Source organism: Neoarius graeffei, chromosome 10 (assembly GCF_027579695.1).
Source record: "Neoarius graeffei isolate fNeoGra1 chromosome 10, fNeoGra1.pri, whole genome shotgun sequence".
Classification (NCBI taxonomy): Eukaryota; Metazoa; Chordata; class Actinopteri; order Siluriformes; family Ariidae; genus Neoarius; species Neoarius graeffei.
The window spans coordinates 81,829,732-81,844,116 of NC_083578.1; the positions used below are offsets into that span (position 1 = coordinate 81,829,732).

Genomic DNA, 14,385 nt, shown 5'->3' on the forward strand with positions numbered 1-14,385 from the left:
TTAACTGGCAAATTACACCCTGCTAGTGACTCATCCACTACTCAAGAAATACAACCCTGAAGTGATACTGTGGAAAAGGTCCTGCCTCACTGCAGACTGCCATCAAATGAGAGTAATTGGTTCAGAGGTGTGAGTGGAGACTGGTTAAATTGGAGTGCGCTTCAGTCTCATGCTGCTAGGCCTAATATCCACGCCCGACCCAGGGAGGTTGGCGTGAAATAGAAGCCGGGATTGGCTGACGGTAGGCACGGAGTGGCTTGGTGTGAAGAAGAGGCAGCCCGAGGTGTAGTATCCACACACACTCCTGTATGAAATGGAAGGATCATCCTTGATCCATACACACACTTTTGAAAGGCTGGAGAGGTGTGAGCATGCCTCAGGCTCGGGACACCTGCAGACTTTGGAACGGCAGTACGTTTTTGGGAAGCGTTGGACAGAATGGAAATGCTGGAATGTCAAGGCAAACATTTTACCTGTTTGGATGGAAAGTGGAAAAATCGGCATATTGATGAAGCGTTGAAGTCAGAGTCAGAAATTCGTCTCTTAATTAAACGGGATGTCTAGTGCGTGGTCCAGCTTCTCGATGAATATTTGGCTTGCCTCCTCTTCTTTCTTCTTCTTCTTCTTTTGAGATTCTGTGTGTGTGTGTTAGGCCCTTACCACTAACAGGTGCCTAATCAGGACCTGTTCCATGCTTTTTACCTCCATAAAAGAAAAACAAGGCATTTAAATAATATATATTGGTTGGATGATTGATTTGTGAAAAATAATTGTCTTTTTAATACGGAGTAAAATAATTGTGGTTATCGTTTCCGCTGTTATCATGCAGACCTAGCTTTGCGTAAACAGCTTTTTGGATACTGTTGAAGATAGATAAGCTCCGAATACACCGCAGCCCTGACCAAGATAAATTGATTCATGTCTATCAGCAAAATGCTGCTGGTCTGGAACCAGAAATAGTGAGATCAGTCGCTTTTGGCGGGGTGGGATTCATTTCGTCGCCATGGCAACAACTCATTGAATGATATTCAAATGATTGTCATGAAAAGAAGACATGCCGGGGGTTGATGAATGGAATGTATTCAAATTAACCAAAGATACGTCAAAGAACAATTTTATTGCCCGTTACGACAACCTGAATGGAAGCCGTGTACCGTTTTGAGCATAATGATTATCTGTGACAGCGTCTGGATATCTGAAGTGCGGAGTTATTGTGTGCTGAAAACCAAATATGGACTGGATATATGATAACGTACTGAACAAGCATCCATTATTTCCACACATTATATAATCTGTCTTTTCTTTTTGAAGCATCCCTTTATACAAGTCTCTGTGGTAGTTGTTACTTGAGAAATTTATTGCAACTAACACATTTATGTAAACCTGTGATTTGAATTAAAGGCAGAGCTACCGTCAGAGCTGCTGTTATTTAACAGTTATTCAAGTGAATATTGGTGATTATTATCCATACAGGACACTTTTTCCATGGATTAAAAACGCGTTCTATTCCCTTCTAGTGGGTTTCATTCATTTGGTTTGATAGCATGCAATATTGTGAGCATATCGCTTATCCGACGTGCATTACGTCACTCTGCCCAATGGAGAATGAGCGTAAAATATGGTTTACGATATTGCATGTTGTCAAGACAACATGACATCACACTTTGGAGCTCATGCAAATATCCGATGACAAAACTTTCCTGCTGCGCATGCCCAGAATCATTTCTTTGTCCGCCGGGAAAGAGAGAAGACGAGGCGAATCCAGTGCTACTGCTAGGATTAGCTATGCTATAATTAAGCACTAAATAAATAAACTGAAAACTGAAACTAAAGACACCTCAAACACCCGAAAGGCAACCAAAACGTCATTAGATATTCTTCAGGCATATTTACAAGAGAAAAACATACCAACGGACATCGAAAAACTGGAAAAGAGACATGTCGGAGACGTAAAACATCCGTGCTTGCGAGTGACTGTGACAACTTGTAAACAAGCATGGCTGCCAGGTTTGCTTCGTTAAAAACGGAAGATTTTTTGGCTGCCGGGTCGCTCCGTTGTGTGTAGTTGTTGATGTTCCAATTTTATTAGGTTTTTTAAATAGAACAATTAATGAATTTCGAGTCACGTAGCCCTAAATTCTCCGCTATTTTTTCCTTCTTCACCATGACCCAATTCAAGATACTACGTCATGCATCACATGGTGGGCTTTCCCCGTTCTCGCAAGGCATTGTAGGATGCGAGTTTGAAACAGGAGAGAAAAATGTAGGACGTGAGTGTGCGAATGAAACATGAAAGACCGACTACAGTAACGGAAAGTGAGAAGAAAAAACGTTATGTTATATACGAAGGAAAGGAAACGCGGGACCAAACTAATAAATATTGGCAGTCAGCGAGCAGCTCGGTGTGATCAGCTGTTTAGATACGGCTTCTTTTTTGAACTATAGAGTTTTAGCTGGCAACGGCGGATGGCACGGTGAATTGTGTTCACAGATAATGTTCTCTGGAAATATTCCTGAGCCCATTTTGTGATTTCCAATACAGAAGCATGCCTGTATGTGATGCAGTGCCGTCTAAGGGCCCGAAGATCACGGGCACCCAGTATGGTTTTCCGGCCTTGACCCTTACGCACAGAGATTCTTCCAGATTCTCTGAATCTTCTGATGATATTATGCACTGTAGATGATGATATGTTCAAACTCTTTGCAATTTTACACTGTCAAACTCCTTTCTGATATTGCTCCACTATTTGTCGGCGCAGAATTAGGGGGATTGGTGATCCTCTTCCCATCTTTACTTCTGAGAGCCGCTGCCACTCCAAGATGCTCTTTTTATACCCAGTCATGTTAATGACCTATTGCCAATTGACCTAATGAGTTGCAATTTGGTCCTCCAGCTGTTCCTTTTTTGTACCTTTAACTTTTCCAGCCTCTTATTGCCCCTGTCCCAACTATTTTGAGATGTGTTGCTGTCATGAAATTTCAAATGAGCCAATATTTGGCATGAAATTTCAAAATGTCCCACTTTTGACATTTGATATGTTGTCTATGTTCTATTGTGAATACAATATCAGTTTTTGAGATTTGTAAATTATTGCATTCCGTTTTTATTTACAATTTGTACTTTGTCCCAACTTTTTTGGAATCGGGGTTGTAATGTACTTTATTTATTTTGGTCATATTATGTGTTATAGTGCCATCACTTTTAGGAAACTCTGAATTACAGATTCGTTTGGCTGTAAAATGGCTGGAACGAGAGCTTAAAAAAGTTTTTCACTGATTCTCTGAAACAACACTGACGCCATGCCATTTTGGGTTTTTTTTAGACTTGAACAGGAGCTTGTTTTTGATGTGTGTGTGTGTGTGTTAGTTTCTACAGGACATTGTATGGACGCTCTGTGATTTAGTGCAGTGGGTGGAAAAGCAGCTGTTAATCCCCGAGGCCAGAACCTCCCGATCATTTCAGCCTTCTATCAGCGTGCTGTTCTGCCATTGTCCAGAGCCGAGTACATCACTTAACATAGTGCGCAAGCACAATCGCACATTCTGAGCGGCACTTTTGTTTTTTTTTCCCCCCCAACCTATTTAAAGTGCTTCGTTTGTGATTAGCATCAGAACAGCGAGGTGATGTGAATTCGCTTCTGAAAAGAGCCGGGAGAAGAAAGGCGAGTGAAAAATTCCGAAGGCTGTCACATGATTTAAAACAACAACAATCTCGTCCTGGATAAAACTATGCACGTTGTATTTTAGAGTATGAAATCGCCTTGTGTTCTGACACACACACATATATATATATACACACATGCAGGTGTGCACTGTAATCAATTCTTTGCCATGTGCGCGCGCGCGCGCGAATGTAAGCACAACTGATGATACATGCAAACATGTAGACCCGAGCGCTCCACACATTCATGCTACACACAGTCACACAACAATCAATTTTCCCGTCTGCGTATGTGGAATCGGGCTCACGCGGATCCGACGAGCTGGGCTCGCCTGTTGCCATGGTAACACAGCTCCGGAGCGGAGCAAGGCCCTTCTACTTTTTTTTTTCCCCCCAGCGCTGATCCTGTGCCAGATTTCCTCCTCTCACAAAAACCCTGTGGGAGCGCTTAAACGCCGGCTTCCGTCTTTATTTCCCACAATCCTTCTCCCGCAAGCATCCCTCCTCTCCCAGGGCTGTAATGACCACCTGAGAAAAGAAAAGTGGGTTGTGTTTGAGTTTGGAGGAGTTGGGCGCTTGATTGATGGATGGTATTCTTGTGCAAAGCATCTTTTGAAGCATTTCCATGTGGAAGCTGTAGCATTCTTAAGGAGAACAGCGTTACGAAATCTCTTATGTAAACCTTTGAAAAAAAGGAAAAGAAATCTTTTTTTCCCCCCTTTCATCCTTTCATCCAAGCATCTGTTTGTGAGGATTGCGTCTCAGTTTTTGGCTCACAGCATGCATTCATTAACCAGCATGTACTTCGGGACATCAGTGCTCAACCTAGATTTGGAAGCGACTGTGGAGACACGGGACGCCACAAAAACGCACATTATTTTCGTTGCAGTTTGGCCTTATTGAGATTTCTCTGCAAACATGAGGGCATTATTATGTAAGAGCAGGAAGTGAAGATTTATTCGTCTCAACAGTGAATCAATACAAAAGTATTTATCAGCGTGATGCAGTTCTCTAAAATAAAGACTAATACACTGTGGTTGAGAAATTCATGCCTGTCTGTGCCCAGGTAAGTGATGATGAAGGGGGCGTGGCCTCTGTGCCTGTCAGTCTCTCAGTGAAGGATGAAGTCTCAATGAAGTTGACGTACACTGGTGGTGTAGCGGTTAGCACTGTCACCTCACGGCAGGAAGGTTCTGGGTTTGAGCCCAGTGCCCAAAGGGGGCCTTTCTGTGCGGAGTTAGCATGTTCTCCGCGTGTCTGCATGGGTTTCCTCCGGGTGCTCCGGTTTCCCCCACAGTCCAAAGACATGCGGTTAGGTAAACATGAGGCAGCCATGGCCTGAATGTTGGACTGAAGTGCCCTTGAGCAGGGCACCTAACCCCTAACGGCTCCCTGGGGCACTGCAGCATAGCTGCCCACTGCTCTGGGTATGTGTGTTCATTGCTCACTTAGGTGTGCATATATGTGGTCACTGCTTCAGATGGGTTAAATACGGAAGCCGCGAGAGGCCCTTCATATGATCTTTTTTTATTCACCTTGTTATCCCGAGATAACGAGGACGGCCCCATGAGGACAGTTGAGGGTTATACCTGTTAAAACTGTTAATATTATAGTCAGGCTGTCTGTTGTTGCCCAAATGAGGATGGGTTCCCTTTTGAGTCTGGTTCCTCTCGAGGTTTCTTCCTCATGTCGTCTGAGGGAGATTTTCCTTGCCACTGTCGCCACAGGCTTGCTCATTGGGGATAGATTAGGGATAAAATTAGCTCATGTTTTAAGTCGTTCAAATTCTGTAAAGCTGCTTTGCGACAATGTTTATTGTTAAAAGTGCTATACAAATAAACTTGATTTGATTTGATAACGACATAATTAATTCAGGATCTCGAGAAAACAAAACCGTTATTCCGAGATAACGGCATAATTAATTCAGGATGTCGAGAAAACAACACAACTAATTCGAGATCTCGAGAAAACAAAAACAATTATTCCGTGATCTCGAGAAAACAAGACAATTATTCCGTGATCTCGAAAAAACAAAACAATTATTTCATGATCTCGAGTCAACCCCTGATCAAAATATTGCCTTATTAGGTGATCGATTATTCCAGACATTCTAATGACCAAAGTTGCGTCTATACAGAATGAGAAATAGCCCCAAAGTCAGCATATCACAAGTCTCTTGGCGCACCTGAATGAACCATTTCTCAGCTGTTTACTCAAGATCATGAAATAATTTTGTTTTCTCGAGATCACGGAATAATTGTTTTGTTTTCTCGAGATCTCGAAATAATGGTTTTGTTTTCTCGAGATCTCGGAATAATGGTTTTGTTTTCTCGAGATCCTTAATTAATTATGTCGTTATCTCAGAATAACGGTTTTGTTTTCTCGAGATATCGAATTAGTTGTGTTGTTTTCTCGAGATCCTGAATTAATTAGGCTATGTCGTTATCTCGGAATAATGGTTTTGTTTTCTTGAGATCTCAAATTAGTTGTGTTGTTTTCTCGAGAGCCTGAATTAATTATGTCGTTGTCTCGGGATAACGGTTTTGTTTTCTCGAGATCTCGAATTAGTTGTGTTGTCTTCTCGAGATCCTGAATTAATTATGTCGTTATCTCGGAATAACGGTTTTGTTTTCTCGAGATCTCGAATTAGTTGTGTTGTTTTCTCGAGATCCTGAATTAATTATGTCGTTATCTCGGGATAACGGTTTTGTTTTCTCGAGATCTCGAATTAGTTGTGTTGTTTTCTCGAGATCCTGAATTAATTATGCCGTTATCTCGGGATAACGGTTTTGTTTTCTCGAGATCTCGAATTAGTTGTGTTGTTTTCTCGAGATCCTGAATTAATTATGTCGTTATCTCGGGATAACGGTTTTGTTTTCTCGAGATCTCGAATTAGTTGTGTTGTTTTCTCGAGATCCTGAATTAATTATGTCGTTATCTCGGAATAACTGTTTTGTTTTCTCGAGATCTCGAATTAGTCGTGTTGTTTTCTCGAGATCCTGAATTAATTATGTCGATATCTCGGGATAACAAGGTGAATAAAAAAAAGGATTATATGAAGGGCCTCTCTCGGCTTCCGTAGTTAAATACTTGAGTGTATATGTGATAAATAAAGGCTTCTTCTTCTTGTCTAATAATATGTGGACATCACACCCATCCCCACAGCCTGACCTTCCCCAAACTGTTACCACAAATTTGGAAGCACACAGTTCTATAGGATATCTATTTATGCTGTAGCTTTACAAATTCCCTTCACTGAAATTGGAGGGAAGCCACGGCCTAATGGTTAGAGAAGCAGCTTTGGACCAGAAGGTTGCTAGTTTGAGTCCCTGGACCAGCAGGAATGGCTGAAGTGCCCTTGAGCAAGGCACCTAACCCTTACTCTCTGGGTATGTTATACATCACTCTGGATAAGAGCATCTGCTAAATGCCATTAATGTAATGTAATGTAACGAAACTAAGAAGCTCAAACCTGTCCAAGCGAGATCCAAAAAGACGTGGTTTGCCAAGGTTGGAGTGGAACAACTTGAGTGGCCCAAAGAGAGCCCTAAAGTCAACCCCATTAAACTCTATTGTAATGATGGACTATGCTTCTCACCCAACACCAATGCCTCAGTTATGCTCTTGTGGCTGAATGAGCACAAATCCCTATTGACCCTTTTCACTCACGTGACCTACGTAAACGCGACCGCCATTTTGGACATGAAGAAATAACGGTTTATAGCACAGACCCTTTCGGTTCTCGCTCATCTAGCTGCTACAATGACTGCTTAGACTGCAACAATAATACCTAACACACATTTAAGTATCCGTCGTAAAGTCGTGAAACTCGTCGAGTGACGAGTGTGTTAATTGATAAGCTAACACAATCTAAAAGTAGACATACCATCACACTGCCCTGGCGCTGTGTACAGTTTACCTTCTGTGGTTTGTGCACTCACTATTTGCCATTACTTTCTCCAACCCAGTGTTCGAACTATGCTGATTGTGGCAGACTGGCGCTTGACCACGCCCCCGCTGCCACACCGATATTTTCGGGGGGGTCCCTTTTTTTCCCTGGGGGGGGGGGGGGTGTGGGGGGTGTGCTTGCGCTTGTCTCAGAGTGCGGATCTCCAAACACATGAGAAGCCTATCTTACGCACATATCACGCGGACTCCACACCTCCACACACGTATCGCGTCTGAAGTCATAACTCATCAGGGGAAATCGTGTCCGCATTGGCATGTTCGAAAAACAACCTCACGTCAACAATGATACCACACGCAAGAAAAAAAAAACAGTCAGGCTACTCAACACATCTGATCCACAGCAGCAACAAAGCATCACTGGAAATCATGTCAACAACCAATCTTCCATTTCAACACGCGTCAATAAACAAATGGCACCACAAACATGAACGAATCGGTCAGGCTACCGATTCCAAACCCACAGCAGATGAATAATTAAATGCATCTTACCTTAAAGCAGAATCGACCACAAAGGAAGTGTGTTGGCACACTTCCTTTCTACTAGTTTGTGTCCCCAACCTGGCAGCAGCAGTCGTTGTCATATCGGTTTATTTTATCTTTGATGTAAACACAACACTTCGGATATGCAAATGCTTCCTGTTACACACGATTGCTATGTCAATAAACATCATTTTGCCAATATTTTAGAGACCATCCATCTTCTCCATCGGTCAGCATCTGTCGGGATCCGATAAAATGATAAATCTTGCCTTGTGTGTTGATGGTTACTACATCCAGGTGCACAACAATATAATGGCATGATGGAAGTCTTGCTGAAAGTAAAAACTTTCTTTGATGGCTATATTCCTTTCGATGCTTCACCGTCGTTCCTCGTTGTTGGCCGTGGTAGACTATTGGTAGTTCATGTCCAAAATGGCAGCCGCATTTGTTGTGACGTCACGTGGGATGGGTCTATAGCCATGCTCCAAACTCTAGTGGAAAGCCTTCCCAGAAGAGTAGAGCTTATTAACTAAGAGCAAAGAGAGATTAAATCTACTATGGGATGTTCCACATGTTCAACCAGGACATAATGGGTGTGGTTGGTCATATAAAGTAGTCTCTGTGCATATCAGTATTAGTGAGAAGGCGTGGCCTCTGTGCCTGTTGGTGACAATGAAGGAGGCACGGTCAAAGACGTAGGAGATGTGTTCCAGGTCTGTACTCATCATCCCGAGTGAAGAAAGCATGATATAGGATCAGATTTATTTCTGCATTTTCTATCTTGATAAATGACTGTGCTTGGCTCCAGACAAAGTCGACATAAGATCATAACACCATGTCAGCTCACATTAGCCTATCCAGCACTCTGACACTCAGGGGCATCCTGGAACATAAGGAGCACAAGTGCATAAGCGTTTTGTTTCATGCTCCTGCTCCCAACCATAGACTCGCGTGAACATACACACCCACCTTCACACTACTAGCTAGTTGTCCAACACTCGCTTCTCCTGTGTGGTTTTCTAAAAGTGTGTGTCACTGTTTGCCCACACTCCCTTCTTGCCTTTCCTCTGCCTAAATTAAGACTGAGTGAATTGTTGTGGGTTTAAAACCCTGACACAGCATCTTTCATCCAGGCCTTGCATATCTGAGCAGTCTTTACTGCTCATACAGACCGCCTCATTTAAAATTGCAACTGCTGAATCCTGAGTATAATGCAACCCTCGGCAGCGCATTCATTTCGAAAAGTGAGGACAGCGTCGGCGTCCAGATACGGGCTCTGCAACATTAGCTCGGCCTGTCATAATCCAGGCATTATTTCGCGCCTGAGCAGTCCTTCTGCCAGAGATATTGTGTTTGCCACCCATCATTGTGGGGGTAGAGTAATACTCTGTAATTCTGTAAAGAGCGCGAGGCAAGCTGACTCTCACTGCAACCGTCTCAAACATCTCAGAGCGCAATGGAGGCGGTTTTTTGAGACCAGCAGAGTGCTATTAGGAAAGAGAGAGAAAGAGCATGAGAGGGAGAGATACATTATTCTGAGCAGTGCAGCCCCAGGGTGTAATGTGCTCAGACTGCTGAGAGCCTTCTGAGGGGGATTTTTGAAGCATATCCCTGGAGGGAAAGATATGATTAGTATGGGACTAAGTGTACACTCCCCATACGAGTGCCAAGTGCATGCTCCCGGTGCTTACTCGGATCCAAAATCAAGTGCCATCTCCACACACCTTTACCAAATGTTTTGTCCCTATATAGTCTCAAAGTCTGCACTCCTGACCAAGTGTCCCGATACGGACCACAAATATATTCCCAATGTTTACTCCTTAGACATTTTCATTCTTCTTACACACTCACCAGCTGTATGCTCATAAAACAAGGGCTCATCAAAGGCTCTAAGGATTGGTAAGGGTTTATTGCTTCCTAAAGGAGTTTGTCTTGAAACCCTTTCTCGAAATCCTTTATTGCAGGGTCATACACAGAATCTTATCCCAGAGGGGTAAACCTCCGAAGAGTTTTCATATACTTCGATGAAAAAGGCATTCTGACACAATAGGTTGTCTTTTGAGCAAGAAAGATGAAGCAGAGTCTGTGGTGTACTTCAGACTCCGAAACCATAGAACACGGTGATTGGTCCAGATGTTACCTGTTGCTTGCATCCCTGCACAGAGGGGGTAGTTGTTTGATTTCCAGTTCCACTGTTTGTCTGTTTGCTCACAGTTGAGGAAATATCAGGCGTGGACAGGGATTCAAGTGCCAAGTGGCAGGAGATCGGTAGACACGTTTAACTAATCTATGCAGAACTCGGTGAACAGAACCGTTAATGTGAGTACCGGTAAAGTGGAATAAAAGGCCCAGTAATGTCAAGTAAGGACAAGACTCTGCAAAGATGCATTGAGAGTCCTGGTGAATTATTGGTGCCTGCTAACTGGGAAAGTGGTTGTAGAGAACAAGGGCAACATGGTGGTGCAGTGGTTAGCACTGTCACCTCACAGCAAGAAGGTTCTGGGTTTGAACCTTGCAACTGACTGCATGTTCTACCCTTTCCTCCGGATGCTCCGGTTTCCCCCCACAGTCCAAAGCACATTAAGTCAACTGGCTACTCTAAATTGCTTGTGCAAATGGTATCTCTGTGATAGCCCTGCAATAAATTGGCGACCTCCCAAGGGTGTACCCTGCCTCTTGCCCAAAGTCATCTGGGATTGGCTCCAGCTAAGGTAAGTGGTCCAGTAGGTACTGGATGGAGGGATGGGAACTGGAGCAGTGTAAGTGGGTCATGTGACTGGGTTTGTATTTCTCTGTTTGCCTGAGGAACTGTGGTTGGCTTGTAGAGCAGACAGGACCGTAAGCAGCAGCTTGATTGTGTTTGAACAAAAGTTGTTTGAAACAGTAAGTGAGGATCCACATCTGTGTGATTGTGGATGTTCAAATGTGTGGGGAAAAAATTGGGTGAGAATGATCCCAAACACTTGGAGATCAGTTTGTTCTCTGTTTGGGGTCATGATGATGCGTAGGGTAGTGCAAGATGTCTTCTTTTTTTTTTTTTAAATGCTTATGAGTACATGTTTGGTCGTGATTATTTTGTCGTTTGGAAGAGAAAGGAACTGTGTACCCTTGGCAATCTTGAGAAGTGATGGTTAAGGCATTGTAAAGCATTGTATCACCTATTTTCCAACATCCTCTGCCTTCACCAGGTGCTTAGTGTCTACGTAGTTTCCAGCTGCATTCTCCCTTTATGTATTCTCCAAGTGTTTAAGACCTTTCGAGATTCTCAAGTGCATGCTTCAAGTGTTTAGTCTCTATACAGTGTCCAAGTGCATTCTCCAAGACGCTTAGTCTCTTTACAGTCTCCGAGTGCATTCTCTTCATACATTCACCAAGTGCTTAGTCTCTTTAGAGACTTCAAGGGTTTGCTCCCAGTGTTTACTTCATGTACAGAGCACAAGTGCATTCTACTCGTACAATTGCCAAGTGTTTAGTCCCTGTTCACACTCCAAGTATCTGCTTAAGGCTCACACTCGCAAGTATGCCAAGAATACTTTTCTTTTATCTCCAAGTGCATGTTCCTACTATTTGAAAATGCAGCGTGACCTTGAAAGCTGTAGCCAGTGGGGGTTTTGAACAATTCTGGTATCCTAAACACCCACAAACACGCTCTTGATTTCCTGGCTGCTGTGTGGAAGCCAGGTGTGCTGCAGGTCACGATGCTCTCAATTACATTCATGCAAAGTCAAATTGGCCGATTCATACCACCGTTAAGTAGTTAGAAGGCCAGTTTGTAACCATCAGAGGGTCAGTGACCCTGAAGGTGTAATCATGCATGTCAGAGTGAACATGGAGCCTCTGTGACATATGGCACAGTGAGATTTTCCACAGCACCGTCTTGACTACGCCACTTCCTCTTGAGCTAATGTGTGACCTGGGGCAGACTCAAGATGTTAACATGCTGCAAACACGTGGCGAGCACAATAGCAACATTGAAAAGCTGTGCAGCGGGAGCTTCTTAAAACTCGCCTATGAGGTTCAGCTGTGTTGTTCGAGACGCTACCTGTACTTCCTCTCTCACCCACGCTTGCAGCTTCGTGGTGTTTTACGGTCCTTAATGTGTCCCGGCTCTGATGTGCAACGTGTCCCCTTCCCTTTGTTTTCCACTTCAGTCCAGTGAGCACTAATAAAGACAATAACTTGCAGTAAACGGAAGACAGTCTGGACCACCCATTAATGTAATATCGATGTACAACATTTTCATTTGAGCTGCTCTTAACCGATCTTGCGCTCTCGTTCTCTGCAGGTGTTCATCATGCGTAAGCAGCCCTTTCCCCTGCAACTGGTGTAAATATCGACACATCTGCACCAACAACGTGGCCGAGTGCTCCTTCCAGGAGGGCCGAGTCAGCAGCGTCGAGGTAAGAGACCGCAAGCTCAGGCTGAATCAGGCTAAAGTTATTCACACTGACCATGTTGACCGCAGTGAGGCTTGACTCTGTGATTCACGCTGGCTCAAGTGATTCATTCGCAACGTCTGTTTCAAATAGGGAACTGAGGAAGGGGAAATATGCTTTGAGTAACCTTTTGCGCTACAAGATCATTTGTGTCATTTCAGTATAGAAACCATTTGCAGTAACTGTAGGCTCGAAGGATAACAAAAACACATCTGTGAGCATAATCTTGGACAAATTGTGGACTAGAGTTGTCTTTTAAAAATTACATTTTGATTTTATTTAGTATCTAAAAGCACCGGGTGGCACGGTGGTATAGTGGTTAGCGCTGTCCCCTCACAGCAAGAAGGTCCGGGTTCGAGCCCCGTGGTCGGCAAGGGCCTTTCTGTGCGGAGTTTGCATGTTCTCCCCGTGTCCGCGTGGGTTTCCTCCGGGTGCTCCGGTTTCCCCCACAGTCCAAAGACATGCAGGTTAGGTTAACTGGTGACTCTAAATTGACCGTAGGTGTGAATGTGAGTGTGAATGGTTGTCTGTGTCTATGTGTCAGCCCTGTGATGACCTGGCGACTTGTCCAGGGTGTACCCCGCCTTTCGCCCGTAGTCAGCTGGGATAGGCTCCAGCTTGCCTGCGACCCTGTAGAACTGGATAAAGCGGCTAGAGATAATGAGATGAGATGAGAATGAGATCTAAAAGCACCACATATGAATAGACGCATGATCTTGTACTTGCACTTTGGCAGTAGTGCACAAGTACAAGTACAGCGTTACTTTTTTTTTTATAAACTGTTACAAACCTCTGAGAGTGGAAACTCCAAAATTCAAAAATCGTATGGTTTTATGGAAAGTCATCACCTTCTGACCAATCAGAATCGAGAATTCAAGAACGCATGAGTTTGTTTGAGTGTTTGTCTCATGTCATCTCATTATCTCTGGCCGCTTTATCCTGTCCTACAGGGTCGCAGGCAAGCTGGAGCCTATCCCAGCTGACTACGGGTGAAAGGCGGGGTACACCCTGGACAAGTCGCCAGGTCATCACAGGGCTGACACATAGACACAGACAACCATTCACACTCACATTCACACCTACGGCCAATTTAGAGTCACCAGTTAACCTAACCTGCATGTCTTTGGACTGTGGGGGAAACCGGAGCACCCGGAGGAAACCCACGCGGACACGGGGAGAACATGCAAACTCCGCACAGAAAGGCCCTCGCCGGCCACGGGGCTCGAACCCGGACCTTCTTGCTGTGAGGCGACAGCGTTAACCACTATACCACCGTGCCGCCCTTGAGTGTTTGTATTGGGCGAAAAAAACCTATATATATCTACATCTCATAAGATCATAAAGATGTCGCTTTCTCAAGCAGTGAAGGCGCTAGCATCGTTTTAGCATTGTCTTGTCGTGGATAGATCAGTCTTGAATATCTTGGACTCGTCCACAATCTTTTTTTTCCCTGAACATAATTTGAAGACAACTCTCAATATCTTTTATTCTAATTAGTCATGCGTTCAAATATGCCATCAAAATTCAGAGGGGAACCGTCAGGGCCTTCTAGTCCTTCAGAGAAGGCCCAAACATATCAGCATTTCAAATGTTATATTTAATTTCTTTCATTCTTTAATTGCTTTCATTCTTTCATAATTTCATGATAATTATTCTCTTCTAATTCGGCCTCATTTTCTATCAAATTTGCTTCAGAAATGAAAGGGTTACTGTCCTGCAGTGTTGTAGTCGAGTCACTAAACCTCGTGTCCGAGTCCAGTCTCGAGTCCCCAGTGTTCAAGTCCAAGTCATTAAAGAAAATTTCGAGTCGAGTCCGAGAGCAAGACTCCAACCGCACCA

The 14,385-nt window shown here is 43.8% G+C and overlaps 1 protein-coding gene across 1 annotated transcript in view; it reads left to right on the plus strand.

Annotated features, from left to right (window-relative positions):
* Window positions 1-14,385, plus strand: part of plxna3 (plexin A3) — a 451,726-nt gene that overhangs the window by 281,960 nt on the left and 155,381 nt on the right. Inside the window, exon 9 of the mRNA XM_060932405.1 lies at window positions 12,396-12,510. Within this exon, the coding sequence (XP_060788388.1) occupies window positions 12,396-12,510 (115 nt within the window). The remainder of the gene's footprint in view (window positions 1-12,395; window positions 12,511-14,385) is intronic.